This window comes from Manihot esculenta, chromosome 10 (genome assembly GCF_001659605.2).
Source record: "Manihot esculenta cultivar AM560-2 chromosome 10, M.esculenta_v8, whole genome shotgun sequence".
Lineage (NCBI taxonomy): Eukaryota > Viridiplantae > Streptophyta > Magnoliopsida > Malpighiales > Euphorbiaceae > Manihot > Manihot esculenta.
In genome coordinates, this window is record NC_035170.2 from 31,820,563 (window position 1) to 31,847,279 (window position 26,717).

The 26,717-nt window shown below is 34.5% G+C and overlaps 4 protein-coding genes across 14 annotated transcripts; 1 reads left to right on the forward strand and 3 right to left on the reverse strand.

Moving 5' to 3' along the window:
• Nucleotides 1-423: 423 nt before the first annotated feature.
• LOC110625114 (protein N-terminal asparagine amidohydrolase) lies at nt 424-5,561 on the reverse strand. 4 transcript variants are annotated; one of them, XR_002489521.2, is made up of 10 exons: nt 5,360-5,559; nt 4,758-4,943; nt 3,976-4,040; nt 3,801-3,900; nt 3,665-3,703; nt 3,368-3,559; nt 2,491-2,669; nt 2,155-2,274; nt 1,586-1,804; nt 424-1,382 (listed from the first exon to the last, which is right to left on the reverse strand). XR_002489521.2 is itself a non-coding variant. In XM_021770655.2 (9 exons), exons 1-9 carry the CDS (start codon nt 5,402-5,404, stop codon nt 1,639-1,641), a joined length of 1,092 nt encoding a protein of 363 aa, XP_021626347.1. In that variant the 5' UTR covers nt 5,405-5,559; the 3' UTR covers nt 424-1,638. The 4 variants fall into 4 exon arrangements, 2 of the variants coding, with proteins under 2 accessions (XP_021626347.1, XP_043816725.1); XR_002489520.2 differs by having other exon boundaries at nt 424-1,387; XM_021770655.2 differs by having other exon boundaries at nt 424-1,804.
• Nucleotides 5,562-5,935: 374 nt separating this feature from the next.
• Nucleotides 5,936-10,949, forward strand: LOC110623917. 2 transcript variants are annotated; one of them, XM_021768941.2, is made up of 7 exons: nt 5,937-6,648; nt 7,699-7,751; nt 7,860-7,905; nt 9,033-9,110; nt 9,707-9,817; nt 10,111-10,190; nt 10,445-10,949. In XM_021768941.2, exons 1-7 carry the CDS (start codon nt 6,004-6,006, stop codon nt 10,551-10,553), a joined length of 1,122 nt encoding a protein of 373 aa, XP_021624633.1. In that variant the 5' UTR covers nt 5,937-6,003; the 3' UTR covers nt 10,554-10,949. The 2 variants fall into 2 exon arrangements, with proteins under 2 accessions (XP_043816724.1, XP_021624633.1); XM_043960789.1 differs by lacking the exon at nt 9,033-9,110 and having other exon boundaries at nt 5,936-6,648.
• A 3,037-nt stretch (nt 10,950-13,986) lies between these two features.
• On the reverse strand, nt 13,987-15,657 carry LOC110624505 (homeobox-leucine zipper protein HOX11). The gene is made up of 4 exons (XM_021769702.2): nt 15,257-15,657; nt 14,865-15,175; nt 14,690-14,769; nt 13,987-14,597 (listed from the first exon to the last, which is right to left on the reverse strand). The coding sequence occupies exons 1-4, from the start codon at nt 15,573-15,575 to the stop codon at nt 14,234-14,236; spliced, it is 1,074 nt and encodes a 357-aa protein (XP_021625394.1). The 5' UTR covers nt 15,576-15,657; the 3' UTR covers nt 13,987-14,233.
• Nucleotides 15,658-22,266: 6,609 nt separating this feature from the next.
• LOC110624592 (protein SUPPRESSOR OF QUENCHING 1, chloroplastic-like) lies at nt 22,267-26,099 on the reverse strand. 7 transcript variants are annotated; one of them, XR_006352259.1, is made up of 11 exons: nt 25,814-26,099; nt 25,371-25,449; nt 24,868-24,961; nt 24,493-24,650; nt 24,265-24,314; nt 24,030-24,149; nt 23,783-23,855; nt 23,287-23,521; nt 22,959-23,087; nt 22,591-22,721; nt 22,267-22,520 (listed from the first exon to the last, which is right to left on the reverse strand). XR_006352259.1 is itself a non-coding variant. In XM_043960791.1 (7 exons), exons 3-6 carry the CDS (start codon nt 24,937-24,939, stop codon nt 24,043-24,045), a joined length of 387 nt encoding a protein of 128 aa, XP_043816726.1. In that variant the 5' UTR covers nt 24,940-24,961; nt 25,371-25,449; nt 25,814-26,099; the 3' UTR covers nt 23,528-23,855; nt 24,030-24,042. The 7 variants fall into 7 exon arrangements, 1 of the variants encoding a protein (XP_043816726.1); XR_006352258.1 differs by having other exon boundaries at nt 22,591-22,741; XR_006352257.1 differs by having other exon boundaries at nt 22,591-22,771.
• Between the last annotated feature and the right edge of the window lie 618 nt (nt 26,100-26,717).

Genomic DNA, 26,717 nt, shown 5'->3' on the forward strand with positions numbered 1-26,717 from the left:
GATTTAATAAAATTTAATTTAACGGTTAAACTTTTTTATTATTTATTTTATTTTAATTTCACTTTGATTTAAGACAAATTTTGGCCATCACCAGGCGAGTGATGGTGGGCCCCTGGCTAATGGATTTCTTACAACACAGGAAAGCAAGGTTGGAGCTGTTAAGACTAAACGACACAGTTTTTGGTTTTAAGTATATACATAGTACTACTGAATCCAGTATGATTTCAATATTACTGCGAAAACTAAATCCAACAACATAAATTAGACAGAATTAAATCCCTAATTATAAAGTTCATAGCTAATCAAATCACCTAAATTCGGAAAGGGATTGACAAAATAATTGAAATTTCAGTAACCCATTGATTTAAAAGAAGTGTCAATAACCAGCAGATAATTAAAAATTTCAACTTTCAATCAACCCATACGCAAGCAAAACCAGCTCATCATCAACTTTATTCTATAACTCATCACTTACCATTAATAATGACTAATTAAATAATTGAAATCATCCCTTACCTTAAAATTTAAAAATAAATAAATAAATAAATGCATGAGGTATAGCAATGAAGTATATATTTCAAATATTAAGAATTTTCCTCTCTTATCTCTTTACCGCCAAACACGTCTCAGCCACATCATCAGTCTTCACTGGGTTCCACTTCTTGCCATTTCCCGCCGTGCAATCTTGTTCAAAAACCACTTAAGGCATCTCATTAGTCTTGAAACTTCACAGTACACCGAAATCTTACTACCACTACTGCCTTCCTGCATTCAACTCCAACCCTTAAAACATCGCCACCACCTTAGAACTGGTCAAGTAACTTTCTTCATCCTCTCATCTGGGAGAAATTTTACAATGCAACCCTTGCATATACAAGGGTTGTATTATAGTCATTGATCATGGTGGATCCCATGTAATTCCACCATGATCAATAGTTAACATCTAATCATAGTACACCTGAGTAGTGAAAGAAGAGCCAAATCAAGTTGTCATGATGAATTGAGATCTTTAAGGAAGGAACCATTTTAAAGATGATATTCAAGGTTAAATTGAGGTATTTCTTTTCTCCAGTTATGAATCAGGATAGGAGAGGGAGGCCTACAATTGAAAAGGAAGTTTTTTGCTTTGAAGAGTGACCTCTGTCATTACAGAACTTGATGGAAATGGTAGGAAAAAACATGAGAAATTACACTTGCTAGGATGGAAACCCTACACCAGAGAGTTGGGTGGCTAAACTTGAACTACACGGATAGTTGGTTTTCATTGGTACTGAGCTTTTCACTGTTAAATTTGCCAGCTACCACATTTGGTTGAAGTTAAGGAAAAGCTCTATTATTGATTTGTGGGAGAAACTTGCCGACGTGGGATCCTTCACATCCAGCTTCCCTTTCAAATGAAGGACAAACATGTTTACATAAACACAAGTACAAGAAATTCTTACATGCACCATGCCCATCACATGGGATATAAAAAAATCTACCAATTACACACTAGTTTTGCAGGCAATAATCACAAGCACTGCAAACTGAGTTGCCATGGCCTAATAAAAGCATGTCTTCAAATAATTGAGGATTTCACATTTACCTGATCATAAAGCACTCAGTGGAGAGTAGAAGCATGTACTTCTTCCATCAGATTTAGGCCATTTGCAATGAAGTTTTAGCTTCAGGTTCTTGAGAAGAATCCCCTGTTGTTAGCAAGCACCTCTTCCAGCCTCCATCAGCAGTCCTCTTAAAGATGCGTGGCTGCCTCAGAGGAAAAGTATATTGCCAATCTGGATGTTTGATAATGTATTCCCACAGCCTGAACAAAAGGGTAATTATTAACATCTCTGCATTATCATTTTTAGTGAATTAGTACAGTCCTAAAAACCAGGCTGACAATTATTATCTGTTAGAGCTCAAATCACTAATTCCCTTTCTGATTAAAAACAAGACAAGCACAACACAACATCGAAATTGATTGAATCAACAAAGCAAGCTTGAAAAACCACATTCTTGGCTCAAAATGCAGAAACCACATTCCCATTTCTAAGCCCACAAATCCTCAAATCCAGTGACTATGAAATGAATGGAACCTAAAGAATTGCTTAATGCTTATGTCCCACAGCCAAAACCAGACAGCGAAATGGCCTTCTTTTGAACAGTATTCACCTTCTTTCATTATCCACAAAATCTGGACCTTCTGCAGCTGGTGAAGTAGAACATGTAAGAAGGATATCCGCATCAGAAAGTTGTTGCAGTTGCAAAGCAATGTATAATTGATATGAGGTCCTGCATCAGTAACACAATAACAAAGACAAACATTTTTATAATGAAGAGAGGTTTGGTAGTTACTTTAGACAAAGGTAAGAGGATATAATTCGTGGAATGTATACTACAATAGTGACAGGTATGTATAGAGCTAATATATAATTCACTATCAAGGTGACAGTTTTTGAGAAATTTTCAGAGTAATCCATGCATTTATGCAAATTAAAGTAAGCATACCAACAACATGGAGCAATCACAAATCGATCAGCTCGAGTATCATATGTCTCCAGCAACTTGCCATTCCAAGTGGGGTCTTCATTGGATGCACTTACTCGAAGTCGTCTGACAATTTCATCTGGACACCTTGTACTTCTCTCAAAACTGGCTGGATTCAGAGATCCAGTGGACGTTTCAACCTGACAACGCGGAAAAGGAAATCAGAATCTACATCATTGGAATCTTTGTGGAACTTTTAACTCAATGGAATGCTACTCAACATCTTGTTTTAAAATCGCATTAGCAAGCAAAACTGAGTACTTAGTGGTCCATAAAGGACAATTTCCACCTATGGAAACAAAGGGTAAGTCAGAGCTCTTTGGGAAGTTCAATGGCAACGAAAATTAACACTTCGATGCTAACAAATGGTTGAATTATTTTTGACAAATTTAATACAGTTTACATTTTAACGACTTTTCATAATTGTATTTCTGATTTCATAGAATTTTACTCTTAGCCACTATTTTTGTCAGTTTGGTATTGTCTGCCTAGACTTCTACAGGTTTAGATAATACATTTGTCTTTATATGACTTGGCCTTTTCATTTCCATGCTCTAGTCATGAACTTACAATTTCTTCACCAGGACTGCTATATAAAATAAGGCTAGATGTGTAGACAGAACAGGTAGATCTAATCTAAGAAATGTTAGTAAAAAAGAAATTTCTAAGGCTCCTCAGTTCACTTCACAGTTCACATAGCTACTCTGCTCCATGAATGATATACCTTCAGGACACGCAAGTGAACTTTCCTAAAGTTTAATCAAATGTAAACGATTCTATCATATTTATTCATTTCAATGCAAACAATAGAAATAAGGAAAAAATACTTAAAACTAACCAAGAAACCATTGAAGATTGGGTATGCATTCCCTTGAGAATCTCTCTTGGTGTTATGGCTAAGGACAAAAAGAGTTCTAATGTGAAACTTTTCTCGTCTCTTCACCAGAGAATCAATTATTTTTGTGCATAGTGGAAAAGAATAACCATCTAATTTTTCATGGCTTTCAGACCAGGTGGTGCCATTAGCTCGCTGCAATACAAATAAAGTTAAAATTTGCTTTAGTCACTCCACTTATGAAGATGAAACTATGTATCTGGAATATCAAACACCAAAGTGGGGGTTATTTGACCAGACTTTGAGGGTAACATCTTCAAAACCACCAATCATGTGAACCTGCATTTACAATTTTGCAAAAGGGCTCACTTTAATTAAGAGAAATCGCCAGCAATGCAAACAATGTTATTGGAGGAAAATAAGCATAGAAGAATACATCCAAGTTGAGGTCAAAATTTTGATCAACCAGAAGTGACAACATCTGGTTAAGGCCAGTATCAACAATTTTTGGAGAATCCATATGGGCAACAGACACCCTGCAAGTAAATTAAGGAATGATGAATTTCCTATTTGCATATAGTTGCCCATCTGTAATTAAACAAATTGCTTACATTCCATTTTTCTGGCTGCGAATAACAAGGCCCACACAAGTGGTTGCTTCATCGGTGCCAACAAACTATAAAACAAGAGTGAGAAATGGAAGTGAAAACATATTCTGTGTATCAAAGAATACCAATTAAACTTAATTACAAGAGACTAAAGAAAACAGAGAGGTCCAAAACTCAGGTGTTAAAAGGATTTGGTAATATGATATTTTGCTTTTGATTTTATAAAGGATCTTGCAACATGATATATAAAAGAACCAACGCTAGCTAATAACTAAAACTGAGCTCCTAAAAATTAGAATACAAAGATACTGTGATGAACTGCTTTCACACAAGCAAATTCACCGAGGGTTACCTTTTCCAAAGGCAACTACATATACTTCATCAACAACCAAAAATTTCCATCAACAGCTACATATGCCTACCCCATCCCTGCCCTCCCAAAAAAAGAATAAAAGAGTTCAGCTCGGTCACTTTCCTGACTACACATTAACTAAGAGAAGTGTTCATTAAGCATGAAAATCACTTCCATAGGCCTGAGTGTTGTAATACCACATAATAGCATACAAACACTTAGAAAAGGGATTAACTTCTATTAATGAAAACAAAATGAGACGATGGAAGATAAACAACAAATTAAGCTTAAGTGATACCCCAAGATAAAACATGAAAAATTGCAAAAGGAGAACTAGATACATTACTGATCTAGACAAATCTCAAATGTCCCCACCTTCATAAGCATTTTCATAAAGAAATGAATAATACACCAAAAAAAAAAGAGAGCATACATCTACAAGTGCAGGGTCAACAGTTGCGTATTCTCTTTGGAAAATGTACACCCACCGACTCTGCATTGATCTTTGTGAACCTGACTCCTCAGAGACAGAGAACTTCATCTCCTGCTTTGCCTTCAATGCACGGGAGGCAGACACCAACAAAGGGTGTTCCATCAAAGCTGCCAATGTATCACTTTCCTGATCACAAAGACAATTTCCAGGTCTATTGGTCACTGACTTGATTAAGGAGCAAAAGAAAACCAAAAAGGAAAGTGAGAGTTGCGGAAACAAGATGATTTGATTGTTGATCAGAGATTCTTAAAACAAAATTCTAGACATATAAAAAGCCCTGGAACGTAATGGGTATTAGAGGTTAATTTCCCACATGTTCTCGGCAACCAAAACAATTAGATAACTGATTAACTTCTCGAGCTCAAAGAGATGTACTACGAATATCGAGACACATTTTCTAGGCAACAAAGCCGAGTGCTTTAGACCAAAATCTACGATGGGAGGATCAATATAGCAAGTTAAAAAGGAGATGGGTATGTGAAAAAAAACACTTAATTAATAACTGAAAACGAAGAATCTACGAAGTAGGAGTGAGTGAGTACCTCAGAAGAAATGGTAGAAAATGGAACCCCATCAACATAGATCATGATTCCGTGATACCCAGAAGGAGAGTGAGAGATCGCACCAAAATAGAAGCGAAAGATATCAGTCCCTTCCTCTCTTCTGGATGAGTCTGCCGGAAGCAGGGAACCTGATACTTCTCCTAGCTGATCTATGATGTGTTGACTGATATATCGAATAATTTAATTAATGTGTTTAATTCGTAATAATAAAATCAAGGGCCCAAAAAACAAGTTTCATATGAAAAATGCTTTCTTTAATCTTACCCCATAAAATTATACCTGTAAATTTTTTATGGCTAAACTTATTTATAAAAAAAAAATCCATTTGATTTAAATTAACAATTTATATAACAAAAAATTTCACCAATCATTTATATTTTAAATTTAATATTTTTATAGTAATATTTAAATTATCTAAAAAGTTAGAAACATAATTATACAAAAAAATATGAATAATATTTAATTATTATATAATAAAAAAGGCACACGCTTGACTCGTGCCGTGAGGAACAAGGGAAAATTCAAACTCTAGGATAAAAGACAAAAGTAGCAAATCACAGAGTTGGTTTCAATTTCAAACAAACTCTCAAAAACCCTCCAAATTCCCCGCCACCGCTAACCCCATGGCCACCACTTCTAATAATCTTGCAGCCTCTGCTGCCTCCGCCGCCACCGCCACTACGACCACAACTCGCCCTTTCTCCGCCACCGCCACCACTGCTGCTGCTGCTGCCGCCGCTAAATCCCCCTCAAGACCCCAAACACACCATGCTTCTCCATTTCCACTTTACCACTACTACGCATCTCAAAACATTCAAATTAGACCCCAAACCCAAACAAAAACCCAAATTTCAAATCCAATTTCATCGTCTCAGCAACAACAGGGGATTCTCTACCCAGTTGCTTCCTCTGGCCGCGGTTTCATTCCCAGGCCTGTTCGCCCTGCAGATCAGACCGTTACCGTGGCTAATAACCAAAACCTTACCTCCGGCGCGTACCATCCACGTGCTGTTGGAGTGGCATATAGACCTCCAATTGGGTCTGGGTCTGGGCCTGCTTCCGGAACTAGCCCCGGGTGTCCACGGTCTCATCCCCACATGGACTCTGGTTTGGCGCATATTCCTCATCCTTCTTTTCATCATCCCGTGCACATGATCAGGCAGCACCCACCCCACCTGCAACATCAGCAGCAGCAGCATTATATAGGTGGTTCCGCTGGTGCAGGACTGGCTCCAATTAAGGGAATTCCGGTTACTGGGCAGCTCAAGGTTTGCTTTTGTTTTCTTTTCCTTTTCTTTTAAGAAATTTGTTTTGCAATGGATAATTTCTGCTTCTTAAAGGTGCTATGATATTCTTAATCGAGCATGTTTGGTGCTCAGAATGGAGTTTGATTAAATAATCTTTTTTTGATTTGAAATATTGTTTTTTCCAATATAATATTTTATTTTATTCTTAAGAAACTATAAAAGATTGAGCTTTATCTTTTAGATTGAGAACGTTCTCCTTGATAGCAGTTAGCCAGTATATAATGCTATAGCAGTGCTATCTATCTAGAATCAAGATTTGTCTTTGCAAGATATTGTATTCAAGCTCATTCATTTAATGGAACTAAATGGTTTTTGAGGATTATGATACAATGATAAAGAATGATGAAAAGTTTAAGGGATTCTTGTGATACGTTGAAAATTCATGTTAGTAAGAAAGTCCTTAAAAATTTCATAAAAGGAGTTTGACCTCTTAACACATACCTGTACTCTATACTCAGTATCAAGTTCAAAAGGAATTAGAAGTGCTATTTGTAGCTAATCTCTCTTCTAATCAAACGCAATCAAGAATCATAAAACTAGTGTTTCCATAAGAGGAGGCTCCATTACTTGTTAGATTACTATGAATTTACCCACTGTTTGAAGAAGATAATGTCATTAGAGGAGAAAGATAAACTATTCAGTGAGCACCAAATTAGTTTAAGATCTTCTTTACTTTTCTGTTGCCAGCATCATTTCATTACATCCTATGATAGTTTCTGACTTCACTGGTTGAATAATTTTGGAGTTGAATGTATATTGTGACTAATTGAATCATGTGGAGCATGTCACATTTCAATCAATGATCCCAATCGAAACATCTTGGTTTGTATGATGGATGCCTAACAGCCTCAGATTGTTGCATTTTATTTTTTGCTTGCAAGTTATAACTTCATTTTGTGTGTGTGCACGTGTGTTGTTGTTGTTGTTTTATATATATAAATCATGGCTTCTACTGGTTTTGTCCTTGTTTATTTTGTTTCATCTATTAAATGTTTGCTTATCTCTGTGTAGGCTGCTTCATCTCCATTACCAGATTCAGATTCCAATGTCTATAAAACTTTGAGGTAACTTTTGCATTTATATTGTCCTCTTATTCTTGTTGCTTTTGGTCCCATTCTAGAGTTACATATGGGCGTCAATAATGGTCTGGTTCCTTTGCTTTGCTCACACAGGGACAGGAGCAGAGATGATACTCTTACTATTGTTAGGGATCGAAAAGTAAGAACTGCTTCCCTGCTTTTGGGAACTTGTCTACAAAATTATCATGAAATCATTACTCTATTAGTAGGAATAAACAGATAAACTTATTGAAAAGTATTTACACTTGGTTTGATAGGTTTTCTGTCTTAATTTTAAAAGAATCGTATTGATGTTTACCTTCGGGATTGTCCATATTTTTTTTTCCACTTTGGCAGCATTATACAGTTAACAGTGGCACACACTTCAGGTTGTTATTTAGGTTTATCAATGTGCATAGGCTCCTCCTTCTTAATTTTTTCTTTCTTTCTTTTTAAGGCATGAATGGCTGGTTCCTACGTTCTTAACCATATAATCTCAAACATTACACATACAAATTATGCAAAAATTTTCGAAGGATTATCTTTTGCCTATGCAATTACTGTTGGGAGAAGATAGCGTTCAAGACATCTTTGTTTTGTTTCTCTTCCTCTTAGTTCCCCTCCCCCCATTGCTTTTTCCCCTTGATGAGGATCCTTCTTTAGTAGTTGTTGGGGGTTCTAGAATTCCATATTGTTTTTTTTTTTTTTAAAGAAAAGAAATTTAAATTTGAGTTTACTGTGTGAATTTGACCCTTTGATTTCGACTTTATTTTATTTTCTGGTGCTATAACTATCAAAGATGTGGTAGTGTGTCTGTTACCCCACTTTGAGGTGTTCCAGGGGTCTTCTTCATTGAAGACTGCGCAAATGAACCTATTTATATTTGAGGAAAAAGAGGAAGGGGGGGGGGGGGGGATGGAGAGAGAGAGTATGTGGGCATGAATGTTCTTTTGTAGTTTACTAGTCTTACTCATTCTTGTTTTGCAGAAAAAATGTCATATCTGTGTGAATTTTCTTTTTGTTCTTTCCTTTTCTTCTTCTCTATTATTCCTGTGTAAGATCTAAGAAGATCCTCTTTTTTCCAAGTCGACAATAGTCTTCCTTTTTATCCTACAACTAAAACAAGTGGTATTAGCCAAGTTTTAGTGTCTTTATCAGAGTTATTTGCTCTAAGTGCTTCTATAACATCATTTTATATACCATAGATATTTGGAATATGCTTAGGACAAAACTATGACAGGTTTTGACATATTTTCAAGGTTAGTTACCTGTGTTTTATGTGGGTAGGTAAAAATATCAAATGAGGCTTCTCTTTATGCACTTTGTCGATCATGGTTGAGAAATGGATTACCAGAAGAAAGTCAGGTTTGAGTTAACTTTAATTGATACTGCCTTTGGCATGTATTTTCAAGTCTGCTGCTTTTGATGATATATTATCAACATTTCATGCACCTATTGTAATAGAGATGCCACAAAAATGGTTGCATATTGAGTTGTTTATGAGAATGGCTGTGTTGAATGTATTTGGAGTCCAATGGTCTGTTCTCCTTTCGCAGCTGTAGCTTTTAAGTCTCTGGATAGGATGATGTTTGACAGTGACAAGAGAAAACACCTTTGATTTACTGAGCTAGTAGGCTCCGCTTTTACTTTTACCTGGTTTTGATTATTGGAAAGTTTGTTAAGTTGATGGCCATCATAAACTTAACTATCATGATTTTACTGGTGTGCTAGCGTCATAAAATAAACTTTCTGGGACTTTACCTTTTACTGCCTTCTTGTTAGTGAAGCTAACTGTTCAAGCCGGATATTTTGCTTGCATTGTTGGATAAGCTTTTGGCGCGTAGGAATATAGTTAGAGCGATGCTATTGAAGTATGTATAATACATAAGAATGTGAAAGATCCAATGAGACATTGCTCACTCTACCTTTCTCCTTTCCCAATTTTTCATACACTGGCGCAGCCACACTATGGGGATGTTGTAAAGTCTCTTCCAAGACCTTTACCTATGCCTGTTTTAGGCACTCATTCACCAAATAAGGAAGACGAAGAAGAAGTAGAAGACAATGACAAGGTTGGTACTTAAGATTATTTATCCTCTCTGTTGTTTAGTCATGAATCTATTGTCATACATATAGGTCTCTCATATCAAATTGTCTTGCCCCCTGTATTTAACTTCTACTTGTATTTTATTATTAGGTACTTTGAGGGATTTCATTTCTATTACTCTATTATATTGATGGTCTACAACAAGTGTGGCTTTGTATGATGATTTTCCACTGAAGAAGAATATTTTGATGTCTCTTTTAACCTCTACAAGTGAAGTTTTTATTTAATGTCCTTTTTTTTGCCTATTTCTGCTTTTAGGATGAGCAGTCTTTTGATCATTTATCTACACAAGATCTCTTAAAGAGGCATATTCAGCGTGCTAAAAAGGTTCGGGCACGGTAAGCTTCTTTTCTTCTCCTATTGGTGCATTTGTAAATTGTAATTTATATCAAAACTACTGAAACTCAAAGTGTTTAGTTTAAATAAATCGCATCTCATCTTATCATCATTGTTTGATTAGCTGTATTTCATGCATTCTTCACAAACTTATTTTCAATATGTTTAGGATTTCTCAAAGTTCTAAGTATTATTCGAGGTTTTGGCTATGAGTGCTTATACTGCAAGTTAAACGATATTTGTGTTTGCCTTGTAGTCTAAGGGAAGGACGGTTGAAGCGAATTGCAAGATACAAAACCAGGCTGGCCCTTCTCCTTCCTCCGCAGGTAGAACAGTTCAGAAATGACACAGCTGCTGGAAACTGACCCATACAGATGAGGCAAGACATTGTGATATTAACACTCCCTCACATAGAATGAATGAAGGAAAAGTGAAAGTGTTCAACAATGGTGGTAGAGTTGAATGATCCAACCCACGGTTGGAGGCAATAGGATAAAATTGTTCAATTGGTTTGTTTAAGAAGTAACTGTGTGATGATCTATGATTGTCCAGCCCGAAAACAGAACCGCTTATCGTCTTTTTCTTGCTTGATGGGGCTGGAATGGGAAAATGTGAATCAGAAATGCCTCCTGGGGGATATTTCAACATCGCCTGATCTCCATCTTGTTGCTGTAAAATGTATTTGACGGTTGAATTTGATCAACCACCAACATTTTTTAAGTGAGTTCATATTTCAATATTAGATTGCTCCCTTAATGTCATTACCCTTTTTAACTTTTCAAAGCTCTATGACTTGTGGTTGATTGATTCGTTAGTGAACTGTGATGATCATTAGATCAAGCTGTTGTAGGATTAATTTAATAGATTGATTAGAGTTTTTATTTCTTGGGGTTTTTTTAAGGGGAAATTATTATTTAGTTATTGGGTTATGTCAAAACTAACTGGTTAATATTTTTTAAAAAATACATTAAATAGTAATTATTGTTTTAACTTTTTATCTTTTACCATATAGGCTAATGGTATCAATTTAATTTCACTGTATCATGAAAATCAAATAGTAATTTTTTTTTAATACCATCAATATGAAAATTAACCATTTTCTAGTCACCATGTGAAGGCTTGTACTGTACATTCAACTTATACTTGATCATCCATGGACCTTCAATATCTGGTCGCCGCAGGCTGCTGCTTAAAATCCATTCAAATCTTATTAAAAGGCAGTAATCGGATTGAATAGGGCAGATTCCATTTTGGATTTTGGTTAATTTATATGTTCTTATCATTTTTAAATTTATATATATATTATAACTTATTAGATTAACTCATTATTTTCTAGTCGAGTTATATAAATTATTTAGTGATTAAATATATATAATTTATTTTATAGACTCAAATTCAAATTTTTATTTTTTTAAGTTTACACTTAATTAAATCTTAATTTTATAAATGATTTCAAGCAAATCATTTAAATATAAATGTAAATTGAAATGTGAGATTATTTTTTTTTTCAATTAAATCAAAGCTTATCAATTCTATGAACACATTATAGCCATTAAGTGGGATTAGTTAGACCTTGAAATTTTACATGCAAAATCAATAAAATAAGATAAATTTTGGAAATAGTTTATGAATTAGACTCATTCCAAATGATAATTAGTTTTGAAAAATAAATATGAATATACAAATTCAAGTCAATTTCCAGTGTCAAACAAGTTATGTACTGTAGTTGCATCAACAAAGAAAAAGGCCAAAACAAAAACAAATATAAAAATTCATTACCCATTTTTTCAAAACTAATTTATATTATTTTTTTAAAAAAATCCACTATGAAAAAGGCAATCCATATTGAAATTTCATGAACTTTGGCCTCTCAACATAGAGAATTAGTCAATGGAGCCAGATTAATCAAGTCTTTTAGTTTTTAAATTGTAGTATTGGGATTAGGACCAAGGCAGATTAAATTATTTTAAAAAAGAAAAATTGAAAATGGGAATTGAAGTTGGTAGAAAGTCATTAGTGTCATATTTTTGCCAACCTCATGCACCACACCTAATTCCTATTCAATATTTTCATCATTACCAACTATTGGCTGAATAATTATGTCATCATTAAATTTTTATTATTATAGAAAATAAATTGAAAAACGTATAATATATTACTGTACATTAATTTTTTTTTTCGATTAATAAAAAAAATAAAGATATACAATATTTATATATGTTGAAAGTTGAGGGGATGAGAAATTTAAACCCATTATGTAGGGTATTTATATTTTCATATGATTTGCAATTTTGCCACCGTCCTCATCTCTCTATGATAGTTCTAAAATGCAGAGGGAATAAAATTTACGACGTGTAAACTTAGTCTGGAAATTACCTATTCTTCTTTATTTATTTTTTTTTTTGCCTTTTTACTGACGGATCACTTTGTTACCATACCATTTAATTCTATCATTCAGATCCGTACAGATGAACGTATTAGCGTATCCATTTCTGTTAGATAATTATTTAATTTTTCTCCGATGCGCATATTGATAGGGCCGTGAGATAGATCTGCTATTCTATCTCGTATCACGTCACCGAATTAAGCTCTTCTCTGACGGATCTGAGCCTAAGATCAATTCGGTGTGTTTTAGAAACAGGCTGAAAGACACGACATTGAATTAATTTGTTTGGTGAGATCGATTGAATTTAAATTTATTTTTTTTCTTAGAGTCCGATTTCAATTTAAATTTCAGGAGTCCGACGATCATCAAGGTCATTCACTCTTCTTTTTCATATTATTATGATTTCACTCCTGCGTGCATGGAATTGAAGAAGAAAAAAATAATAAAAATTAAAATGTTCAACATTTCATAAATGATTATTGATTGCACACCTGCCCTTTTATTTTTTATTTTTTTAACATGCAGAGATATTCATTAATGTCACAAGGAAACAATAAATACTTTTTTTTTAATATTTTATACTATTTCTTAATTTTTGTTGGTTTCTTTTAATTATTATAAACTTTTCTTAACTTAATCTTTTGATTTGTAATTTCTTAACAATAAATACCAAGTCCATCATCTTTGAATGGGTTTAAAATCCCTCCCATACTTTTTCCACGTGTGTTTAATGTATAAACCACTTAAAAAATAATGAATTAAAATAAAAGAAGATAAACCCATCTGCCCCATTTATAATTTTTTTCTATATCGCAATCTTTGAAATCTTCTAAAAGCTCTCTTATCTTTGTGCATACATCATTGATGTTTCCATTGAAATAAAAAAAAACATGTTTTGTTAATTTTAAATTTTTAAATGAAAAAAATTATCATGAATAAACTCAGATAGACACAAATCGTTGGATTACATATACGACTTTTTAATTTTTATTTTAATTATTTTATTCCCAATAAGGATTTTAAGTGAGTCCATGGTCGGTTATTATTATTATTATTATATAAATCATCATCATCATAATCTTTTTGTTTTTTTCTTTTTCATAAGATTGATTTTTTTTATTTAGACTTAATTTAATCTGAAATTCCCAAAAAGAAAAGGTTATGGGGGGAAGTCATGTGCCATATAAGCAGTTGCAGAGAATGAATAATGAGGAAATGTACTTGCCTCGTGTACACATAATTGGGAGTGTCCCAAAATGTGTAAAGGGTACCCTACTTTAAGGGACATTAATTCATGAAAATCTTACTATATTCAATCTTGCCTTTCAATGCAATCATCAAATCTACCCTCCCTTAAAGCAACCCTTAATCCATTTTCCTATTAAGAATTACCCCCATGAATAACACAGGAATATCTTATAATTTCTTTTTCTTAATAACTGTATATGAATTTTTTCATATATGACAAAATTAAACCAGAATACAAATCTCCATATTAATTCAAGGTTTCTCCTCCAAGAACTTGATCCCAACTACTGAGTAATTAACCCATCAAAATCAATCATCAGAATTAATTTACCTATCAAGATTCTCTCCAAAACTTTGCAAATATATATGTACAGATCTTCAGAACAGGACCCTTTTCATCTGTGTCTAATTTCAACAAGATGTGGGCTTATTATGAGAAAATGGATAGTACCGGCCAGGTCTTGCCAGTGTCAAACCTGTGGCTGTGGCTTTCGATGTGGCCTCAATACTGCTACTGTTATTATTATTCATCGGGGTGGTTGGAGTAACGGTGGTGGTGGGTGTTGCTGTAGTTGTGGAGGTGGTGGTGGCAACTCTCTCACAAGAAGGGCACATGGTTAGAGTGGTGGCAGGTAGTGTCATGTGGAATGGATTTGAAGTTTTTAAAGCTCTCAATTCTTGAAGCTCCTTATGAAGTCTTCTGTTCTCTTCTGTTAATGTCTCGCAACATCTCTTCAAATACTCACAATCCACCTCGGTTTGCTTCAATTTGGTCCTATATATAAACGCATATCAATATTCAAAATCCCAGCAAAACAATTTCCTAGATTTTTCTCAGATAATCAAGATCGAAAAGCAACTATATACCTTGCTCTTCTGTTCTGAAACCAGACTTCTACTTGTCGAGGACGGAGATTAAGCTGCTTTGCAAGTGCAAGCTTTTGTTTCTGCACCATTATTAGCCAAGACATATATCTATTAAAAATTAAGAAATCAATAAGATTAGTTGTAAATCACAGATAAAAGTTGTTTAATTCCTTACAGGATTGAGAGTATTGTGTTCTTTGAAGCTTTCTTCAAGGAAAGCAGACTGTTCCTTGGAGAGCCTGAGTTTTTTCCTGGTACTGCCGTTGTCATCTTCATCACTAGCTCTAGAAGAAGCTCTATCAACCTCAGCTTCTTGATTTCCAGTTTTACTGTATATGCAAAAATCCATCTGAAACGATGAAGCGGCACTGTTGGGAGGTGAAGATGAAAGTGCAGCCCCATCCTCAGCCTCCTCAACAGCTGGGAGCCTATTCACATCAAACCCTGATCTGGTCATGTTCCCTGATGAAGCCGCTTCACAACTCCCTGTAGAAAACAAAAGGGAAGGTGAAAAGCTGCAAAAAGTTGAAAAGAAAGAAAAGGGTACGTATTGAAAAATAATATTACCGTAATCGGAGGAGGGCCAAGGAAGGGCATGGTGGTTGCTGCGAGGGACAGGAGTGTTGGGTAAAAGATCAAGCTGGATCAAAGGTGGATCTACGGGGGAGAAAGTAGTTGGCGTGTTGATTTTGGTAGTTGGTTCTGAATCTGTAGAAGTATCGTTGCTGTGTTGTTGTTCTAATTCTTGCTGATTTGTAGGATTTGGACCAATGGATAAGGCCATGCAAAATCCTAAGCTGCTGCTGGTGGTTCTGGTGATATCTCTGGATTTATCCATGTACCCAAATGGCTTTGAAGCATCTCCTAAGCTTAAACCAAGCTCCATGATCTTCTTTGCATGAATTAGAGAGAGAGGTGTTGTCGGAGTGAAAGAGCAGTAGAAAGTCTCTTTATAGAGATCCTATGCTCTCCGTCCAATTATATATTATTTGTAAGTCTTATGTGTTAAATAGGTGTAAAATTATTAATAAATAAATAAAGTTCAATTTTGCTTTTGCTTGATATTGGGGTTGTGAGAAAGGAGTTTGACCAACAATCGCAGGTTGACAAATACACGTGAAACCCTATTTCTGTTGATATGTGATGGATAGTTTACAAAACCCAGTCTCAGTGAAGCAGCGCGTGAACATCAAATTATTTATTTTTTTTATCATATAACAATAATTACTGAATTTAAATTAAATTTAATAAAAAATTTTAATAACATATATCTATATAAATAATTATCCAAATTAATGTAAAATATCAAAAAAATCAGCCGATTAATATGTGATTTAAATTAAAAAAACTACTCGAATCAAATTAATTTAAAATTTTAATTTAATTTTTTATTTATTTTAATTCGATTTGATTTTTAATTTTAAAAATTTCAATTATTTTATTTTTATTTAATTTTATCAAAAAAAAATTAAATAAACCGAATGATTAATAATAATAATAATATATTAATATAGATAAATTAAATTATATTAATATTAAAATATTTTAATTAAATTTTAAAATGATAAAAATAAAGTATAAAACGTAAAAAATTTATTAAAAATTAAAATCGATTAAATTAAATTAATTCAATTTAATTTTTATTAAATTAATTTGATTTAATTTTTATAAATTTTAAAATTTTAATTTTTAATTTATTCAATTCGGTACTGTTTGAAAATGTGAAACCCAACATTAAATGATTGAGATTGTCGAGAAGATTTGAGAGCAGGCGTGATGCATATCCTCTCTTTGAAATTTTTGGTCATTCATGTTTTGCATGTCTATGTCCTTTGCTCAATTATTACTTACAATTGGCCGGTTATTTAGCTTTAATTAATAGTTCCATTCCCACCAATTTTTAATATATAATTTTTATAAAAGTGTAAAAAAAAAAAATTGATTAAATGGATATCAATTTATTAAAAATTAAGTTTTAAATGTTAAAAATAAAATATCATAGTGTAAACTAAGTGATTTTTAATATAAAACTTAGGTATTAAATAATATATTTAATATATAAAATAAAGTCTGATATATAATTTATCCATCTTATAACATAATTATGTATATTTTTTTTAAAAGTAAAATTATTGATTGTATTAATAAAATTTTATTAAATAAAGATAGATATTATCCAACTCTAGTCAAAATACATTAGAATAGTATGACGACGAACTCATTTAACAGAAATATCAGTTAGAGTTTAACAAAAATGTAGAATAATTAAAATTAAATTTAGTTTAGAAATATTTAAATATATAATTAAATAGATGATTTAATTAAGTTTGATAATATAAATAAATAATTAATTATTTTGTGTTGTTGTTTCATTAATTAAATTCTGATTTTAATCGGCAAAAGCAACAAAATATTGACGTTGAATGGGATCATGATGGTGTCAAAAAATTACTTGAAAATTAATCATATATATAATTTTAAGGTTAAAAATTTTTTATGATGAAATTTAATAGGTTAATTATGATGAAATTGTAGATGAGTTTTTAAATGTGACTAGTTCAAGAGTCAAATTAATTGGATTTTTATAAATATAAAGCAAGTAGAGGCTTGAAAATATAGAAATGAAATCAATCAAAGAAAATTTTTGTGCCCTAAAAGAAGTTAATTGTTGTTGTAATATGCCTTAGATTAGCATAATGACAACCCTAAACCCATATTTGCTTATATGCTATTGTTATCACTCCTTGTCATCATATCCAATTTAATTAAGTTAATTATAATAAAATTTTCTCTAATTAAGAAAAAGGGTTGCTTTATTTTATGGCTTTAAATTATTTTTTTAAATTATTTTAATAGTATATGATTCTTTATTATTAATACACACTAAATAAAAAATGATCATAATGACATGAACCCTATAGCTTAATTGCAAGACAGTATTATTATGAAACATGCATGATTAATTGGCAAACTTCATGATGATGAGACTTCAATGTCTTTGACTGGGACCAGAGATATGTGAAAAATGATAATAATTAATAATTAATTAAAATGGGTATATGCCAAATAATTATTAATTAAATAAAAATAAATACTTTAGTGTTATGATGTGGTTCCCTTGCCATGCTCATTGTTACCTCAGCCCAAACAAGCTTCATCATGAGCATATATTATATATAAGACCATCATTTAAACCATTTTTTAATTAAAAAGGAAGATTATTATTATTATTATTATTATAATTGGAGAATTGTGAACCAAATGCCAAATGTAATTAAGAAGAGTTTGATATGAAGCCCAGGCCCATAGATGGACCTCACAGTCACAGGCAAATAATTGGGAGAGATAGGGCAGTATATGATGAATAAAGATTGATGATTGGAAAGTTAGGTATAGAGGCAGGGGAAGGGGACAAGTCCCACCATTTCCAATCATTCCTGCCCTCCTCATCTTTACAATATGCTGTGTTTGGACAAGAGCATCGTTTCCAAATCAACCAAACTATTATGCTCATTCTTTGGCTCTATTTTTTTTTAAACAAGTTAAATTTAATTGTAATTTTTAAATTCGTTCAATAACAAGATAAATTTAAATTTATAAACATAAAAGTTCATTTATTTATTGGTTCATGCGCTAGCTAGTGAATATAATGATTACATTAAATTTAACTCTCATAAAAATTTAGCTTATTTTTACTTCTTTTATTAAATAAATTAAGTTTAAACTTAAGATAACCGGGCTCTAGACACTCGGCCATGACTGAATCTGTACTGAAAAGGTCCGTCTTTACCTCTATTAAGACCTAATACATAAGTCTGCTTCAAATATAAGCCTAAGATTTGCTTTGACGGACAGAACTGCACTCAAGCCTATATATGGGAGGCCCAACTCGATTAATTTACTGAACCTGTGGGGCAACAGACCCCGTAACATTCGAGATCGTGTCTACATGGTGCTGGATGAAATTAAATGGCCGCCTGACAATGAAAAAGAGCGCAGTACATCCGTACGTACGGCCAAGCGTGACTATGGCGGGAGGTATAGGTACAGGACGGTGGTTACACATCAATAGAGGACAAAGGAGAAAAAAAATAAAGGAAGCAGAGGGGAGACAAATCAAACCAAACTTACCAAAATACACCTTGAGTTTATCTTTTACTAGATCTCAGACATCAATTGGTACCATCTGTAGGAACGAAGAAAATCTTTTCATCACCGGAGTTCTCATCCTCATTTAACTCTCTGAGATCCACATGTCCAACCATGGCAAAAACCATACTGGAAACACCCCGAACATCCTGAGTTCAACTCATGAAGGACCACAGTTCTCATTCTCTAGCCCAACTGCCCCATTAAACCAACCCCCTATATTGTTTAGCCCTTCATCAAGCTCAGCTGGAACCGTGTTGCAAACTACCTTATTTGTCCAAGAGCTGCAAAGTATGACTCTCCAGTTATAGAACACTGCCCAATGGCTAGGCCAAATGTTGCAACAGAGAGGACTCAGCACCCCGTTGAGTGTACCACCTATCGCTGAGGGGTTCAAAGTTAATGAACCCCAACTCACATTAAACTATCAAGCTCCTCAGCAGAACAGTAGAAGAACAGATGAAGGGGATGGAGAGGCTAGTTGGAGAAACGAGCTAATAGCCAAAACAAGAGGTAGGGTAGTAAGAGAGCTCATCGAGAATGATGGGACTAAGAGCTACTCCTCCGAGCCAACAGGAAAGACAAAGAGTGAAGAGTTAGAAAGAAACTACTATTTGGAAAAGAGGTCTAGAAGGGAAGACGTAGATGTAGATCAAAAGTTAGGAAGATTGAAAGAGCAACTACTGACAGAATTGGGAGCACGAGACAATAGCAGCCCTCTGTTACCAACCTCATCACTATTTGTGAGACGGGTTCAGCAAGAAACTATTCCCAAGAAGTTCATGATGCCAGCAATGGCAGCTTACGATGGGACGAGAAACCTCAGGGAATATGTCTTGAACTATAAGACATTCATGGAACTGCAGATCCACTCGGATGCTTTGATGTGCAAGGCTTTTCCTACCACCTTAACAAGACCAGCCTGGGCATGGTTTAACAGCTTAGAGGCAGGAAGTATTAGGAGCTTCATCGACCTGGCTAGCGTGTTCATTAGCAGATTCATCGTCAAGGTCCCTGCAGAGAGAAAGACAAGCTACTTAGAGACCGTTCGGCAGAGGAGGAATGAACCATTAAGAGAGTACATGGCCCGGTCCAACTCTAAGGCTTTACAGATACCTGAGCTTGATGAAGGAAGAGATTTAGAAGCTATGCAGAAGGGCACTACCTCCCCAGAGTTCTTTGGATCATTATGCAGAAAGCCCCCTACTACCCTAGTGGAGCTGATGAAAAGAGCAGAGAAGTATATAAGGCAGGATGACGCCTTAATCACAAGCAGGTTTGCTAAGGATGATAGAGACAGAGGAAGAGCCGAGGAGGACAAGAGACAAGACAGGCAGAAGAGGAGGCAAGATCGGGGACCAGAGGCATTGAGCAAACATCGATGTGAGAGAAAGGAGCAGAGACCTTATCAACCCCCGCTACCCGCCGAGATCACTCTATTGAATGTGTGCAGAGCCGAAGTACTCGTGGCAGTCCAAGACAAAGATTTCACACAGTAGCCCCAGCCCATGAAGGCAGAAGCAAACAGAAGAGACTCGGACAAATATTGCCAATACCACAAGACTCACGGCCATAACACAAACGACTGTTACCAGTTGATAAATGAGATAGAAAGGCTCATCAAAAGAGGCCACCTCCAAAATTTCATAAAGAAGCCAGAGGGCCAGAGGTAACAGCAAAGTGTCACGGGGGAAAGGCCTAGGAGACAGATTGGAGCCCCAGTGAATGACGGCTCCAACAGAACAATCAATATGATTGTAGGAGGGACTGGAGGCCATATAAGTCGGAGAGGGAAGAAGAGAGGCAAAAATGAAGATGGAAGCAGTGCAAAAGTGATTTAGGTCACTAAACATTCTCCAATAACCATCTTTTTTTCCCTGGAGGATGTGCTAAGAGTGTAGATGCCTCATGATGATGCCTTGGTCATCGAGGCCATCATCCATAACTTCAAGGTCCAAAAGGTGTTAACAGACGACGACAACAAAGTGAATCTACTACCTTACATGGTCTTTCAGCAGATGAAGATATCTGAAGAACAGCTGGTCATGGATCAAGTCCCGATCAAAGGGATAGGGGGAACCCCCGTGGCAGTGGAAGGAAAAGTAAAGGTAGCCCCCACCCTAGGGGAGCTGCCCCTGTCACAGACTCACTACACAATATTTTTAGTAGTGAAGTTATCCTTAAGCTACAACGCCATTCTGGGAAGACCGATACTCTATGACTTTGAAATAGTGACTAGCATTCAGTATCTGACCATGGAGCTTCCAATAGAGGCAGGGGTCAGAATCGTCCGAGGAAGATAGGAGGATGTCAGAGATGTATATCTAGCCATAGTAGAGAAATAATACACCCAGCCAGAAGAAATAAACTCTAAAGTTTTGAAGGTTCGAGATGAAAAAAGGGAGGCCAGGACTGAGCCTGTGGACAAGCTGGAGACCTTCCATTATTTAAAGAAGAAAGCGATAAGGTCTTCAGCATCAATTCGAGTCTGGAAGAAAGCCAAAAGGAAGCTGCAATGGGTTAATCTGGGAGCATGCCTCAAGCTTTGCCTGGAAGCCCACAGATATGCTAGGGATTGATCCTAAAGTGATGACCCACAAGCTGAACATCCTCCTCGAAGCCAAGCCAGTGTAGCAGAAAAAGGGAGTCTTCAGGAAGGAGAAATAGCGGGCTAAAAGGGAAAAGGTGGAGAAATTAGAGGAGGCCGAGTTTATTAGGAAAGTAATGAATCCACAGTAGTTAGCTAACCCTGTATTAGTGAAAAAAGCCAATGAAAAGTATAGAATGCACTACAAAAAAACAGTGATTTAGCGACCAAAATTTTGGTCGCTAAAAGGCAGAATTTGGTCGCTATTATGAAATAGCGACCATTTAGCGACCAAAATGGAATGGTCGGTGTTTGCCCAGTCGCTAAATTTTTGGCGACAATCTGGAAATTGGTCGCTAAAATAGCGACCAATCAGCGACCATTTTTTGGTCGCTAATTTGGTGTCATGGCAAATTAGGTATTAGAAATATTAGTCGCTGTTTGGTCGTTAAATGGTCGCTAAATTATGGTCGCTAAATAGTCGCTATTTTGGTCGCTAATTTGATCGCTATTTCGTTGTTATTTGATCGCCTCAGGAAGAGCATTTAGTCGCTGTGTGGAAATAAATTGGTCGTTAAATTTTGATCGCGAAATAATCGCTGTTTTGATCGCTAATTTGATGGCTATTGCTAATTTGATGGCTATTTCTTTATTATTTGATCGCCTCAGGAACGAGTAGTCGCTATGTGAAAGTAAATTGATCATTACATTTTAGTCGCGAAATAGTCCCAGTCACTAATGCCCCTGATAGCTTTGTGCTACTCGTGTTATAAAACTGAATCAACCCTTACAAAATATATCTACGGCTAACCAGGAACAATATAAGCAGGAAAAACAAGAATTGCACACTAAAATATCATTCCTTTTCTTTCTATTATCAACAAATACAAAAGAATTATTTGAGGTTAATGTACAAATAAATCTACTTGTCACCACCTTTAAAACATAATCCCATGAATGATTTACATCTTTGTTTCAGAAAGAATAAATACCCTAAACATAGACTACTATCAAACCCACCACTAGCTTCTGCAAGTCTTTGGTAATCCCCTCATCATTGTGTATTACACTTCCAGTATCCTTTCAAAAAGGAACCTGAGAAAAGAAAAATGAAAAACTGTACAAAAAGAAAAAGTCGTACACAACTTCATTGCAAACCTTTTACCTTCTTCTTCTTAATGATTTGGCAACAAATATAGATACTGCATCAAAAGAAGCTCCTCTCCAACAACAAACATGGTCCAAGCTTACTGGTCAAATTAATGTAAGGTACTTGGGCTTCTTCGAACACAGTATCTGGAGGTAAAATGCAATCCCTAAACAGGTAGCAATATGCAACATTCGAGCTATTTCACACGGATTCCAAAGGATAGCATGTATCAACTAAATGATGAAGTTGGTAACATGAGAAAAGAAAGCAAATTGATTCTAATATTGTCCTTCCCTAGAACGAACATCCACCGCCCCCCTCTCTTTCCTTTTCAAAAGGCATAAGTGAACATGACCTTTATAATAAAGAATGTAACAGCTTACTTCTGGAAATAAACTGGGGCAGTCCACAATATGTCGAGCAAGATTAATTGCAGCAGGTGAAGTTGGTGCCTCCCTCATGGTGATATTATTGAAATAGAAAGCAGCCAAATTATCAACAGCAGATGCACACTGATACATTTTCAGATATTTTAGCTTCAAGAAATGAGAATTGAGACCAGAAGCACAAAACAAATACAACACATTCAAGATTAAAACCAGGCTGCAGGATATTATGCTCAAACAAGATGTTTATAATATCCCTAATGCAAAAAATATAGATGTATCTAGTTAAGAAGAATAAGAACCAGCCGTAGCATTAGAAAAATACCTGTGATGAGATATTTGTATCCAGGCCTTTAAGACCAGATTCTAGAGAACCAACTATATGCATGAAGGTGTTTGTGTCCAAATTCAATAAAAAAATAAAATGGCTGCTGAACAGAACCTCCAAGAATGCAAAGTATGCCCTTGTCAACTGGAAAAAGGAAGAAGAGAACTGTAACTTGCCATTACAAGATGATAAACGAAATAATAATGGCAACGTCCTACAATTGTACAGTAACCTAAAGAAGGGAAAAAAGGTTCCATAAGTGAAAAAAGGTTCCAGAAGTTTGCCTAATATATACCCCACTCTCCTGTTCCTGAAATCAAACACTTTGTTCCTTGAAGTTTATAAAAATAAATATCAAGTCCCCTATTGGCTAAAAACAAAAACATTTACGGTTTATCAAATGGCTGTAGAAGTTTTAGATAATTCAAAGACCAAACAGTTTGATTTTGAAAAGAGGGGACAGAGGAGTATAAAGCAAGGTTTTCAAACCAACCCTCCTTTGCACATAATACACCTAGTGGATGTTGAAGAAGCACTTCAGACCCTATTCCATCATGGTCACCAAACTGCAAAATTAAGTATTGAGGGATGAGTCAATGATTGTTGGTTGAAAAAGATTAAATCTTGCTAAGCAATAAACTTTAAGAATCTCCACTAATAGCTTTATATAGAATATACTTATTTTGAAATTAAAACGTTATACATGATGCAAATGGTTTATTAGTTTCAAAACGAATTACCTTAAACAAGTTGTCAGAAAATTGGATCACCACCAGCTAGCAGCCTTGATCCTCCTGTTTTCAGATCAAGGGCTCGAATGGAGCTACTTTCACTATCAGCAACATAAATCTCCTTCAAATCTATGAATAAGCAATGAAGTAAAATTATCATTATATATAGCAGTACAACATTCCACAATGATTTGCAAATTTCAAAGAAAGTTACACTGTTTGTCAAAATAATCCAAAATGTTACCAGGAGATAGTGAAATTCCAGAAGGTTGTGCAAATGACGTGCTAGTGGAGCTATTTCAAAATAAAACAAGACCAGTGTCAGAGTATGAAAAATGTCTGAAGAAAATAGAATGCTGTTAATACACTTTAGAAAAGTAGAACAAGCAAAGTGCAACTGCTCAGGAAATCCAAAATAATGCTAATATGGAGTGCACAGAAGCAGTTAAGGTAAAACTATACAGCATTATACCTTGATCCATTTAAGTTTCTTTCATAACCATCACCACTGAAAGCTATAGTAACTCCATCTAGAGTATTGTGCTCCCATATCTGATGCTGTCCAGCCATTGCAATATAGACTTTTTCATTGACTGGCTCATAGCAGACATCCCATGGAGAGTTGAGAAGCTGAAGGAAGAAGTATGTATTTATAAATAAGGAAACATTGTAAATTTTATTGAATATATGCTGGGAGATGTCCAATTATTTTTTATGAAAGAAAAAGATTAATGATGCCATTAATCCCAATTTTATGAAGCATATTAACAGAAGACCCAAAATTTTAACACGAAACTAAGGAAGCATCTTTAAAGTACATTCGAAAGTAACATTTCCCTTATCTTACCTGAGTCGTTCCTTTTCCTCCACCTTTATAGTCAGAACCTTTGGTTCCATTCCCAGCAAGAGTCCGCACCATCTCATTCACAAAATCAATCTCCCTACAACAGAAAAATAATCATAAAATGATTTGCTATGAGGTCATGTTTACCAATGTAATTCATATTTAACTTCAATCAAGTTTATAAAAATAAATATCAAGTCCCCTATTGAACCAGTGAAGAAAAGTATTAGTATTTTAATTTAATCTTAGTATTTTAATCTTAATTTAAAAAACTATTAATATAAATTTAATATATTAATATTAAAATTAAAATTATCATATATATTATAAATTGAATAATATATAATATAAAAACTATTAATTGCATGTTCTTCAACCACATCTCAAGCAGCAATAATTGCAAACTCGCCATAAGATTTAACCTTGTGTTTAACCATTTTACCCATATGTGATTGTGATTGGATCTTAATCATATCATAGATATAGTGAATTGGCAAACATAATACCTCGGCGCAGGCTTTCACTCGCTGCTGCAAATTTTTTCTCCAGATTTACTTCCCCTACAGCTTGAGCAGCGGCAGACAGCTGTAAGAAGATAAGTCAGTTAGACATATCCAGAAAGTAATCTTATAGTTTCTTCACTTTCATGTCTCATCAGCAAGAACAATCTACCCATGGCCCAATAAGGTTAGCTTTGTGGGTATTCACATAGGTATCTTGCAGAGAACAAACTTATATGTACAGTTCTACATCATTTAACAACTGCTGTTACAGCATCAGGAAATAATCAAATTGGAATTGGAAAATTACTAGCACGAAATGTCCCCATGGGAGAAACAGAAGTCGAATCATCCCTCTTCTTCTGCCATCCTTTAAGCTTAGGACAAGCCGAAGATGGTGGAGATTCACTAAGTAAATACTAGCTTAATTATATGATAAAATAAAATACCTCTTCCTTCAAAAGATTATCGTGCAGTGACTGAGGACGCGGCGAGGAGAAGCACCGACGGCAAGACTGGAGCAGAGAAAGCGGCGGAGAAGAGCAAAGAAGCAAGCAGACCAGCGGACGCAGGAACCGGACGCAGAACGACGTTGACAGCGTGGAGCAAGGAACGATCGGCGGGAGGCGCAAGGCTGTACCAGACGAGTGACGGAGAGGCCGAATGGGGGAGGGGAGGGCGGCAGAAGACTTAGAGTTGAGAGAGATTTAGGGTTGGGATTTAGGGGTTCTTTGTTTATTTAGGTTTATTTTTTATAGTTTATATTATTTAATTATTTTTATATAGTTTATTTTTTATAATTTATTTAGATTTATTTTTTATTTTTCAATTAAAATTTTATTTTTATAGTTTATATTATTTAAAATATTTTATACTATATATTTATTAATTTTATCTTTCATGATATAATTTTTTTAAAAATAAATAATATAGTTTTATTATATTAAAATATTATACTGTATTAATTTATAATAACACTATTTTAAATTATTTTTTAAAATAAATTATACTAAAAATAAGAATATATGTAAAATTATAAAAAAATATTTTAACAGTATATTAATTTTAATTTTAAATTTTAAATAAAATAAAATTTAATTAAAAATTAAATTAAAATTTTAAAAATAAAATGGTCGCTGATTGGTCGCTGATTGGTCGCTATTTAGCGACTAATTATTTTAGTCGCTAAATATGGTCGCAAATAACTCGCGCCATTAATTCCCGCTAAATTTAGCGACCATTTTATATTTGGTCGCTAAATAGCGACCAATTAACGACCAAAAATTGGTCGCTAAGCTTTTTGCTAAATAAATATATTATTTCATTCATTTAGTCGCAGAATGGTCGCTGATT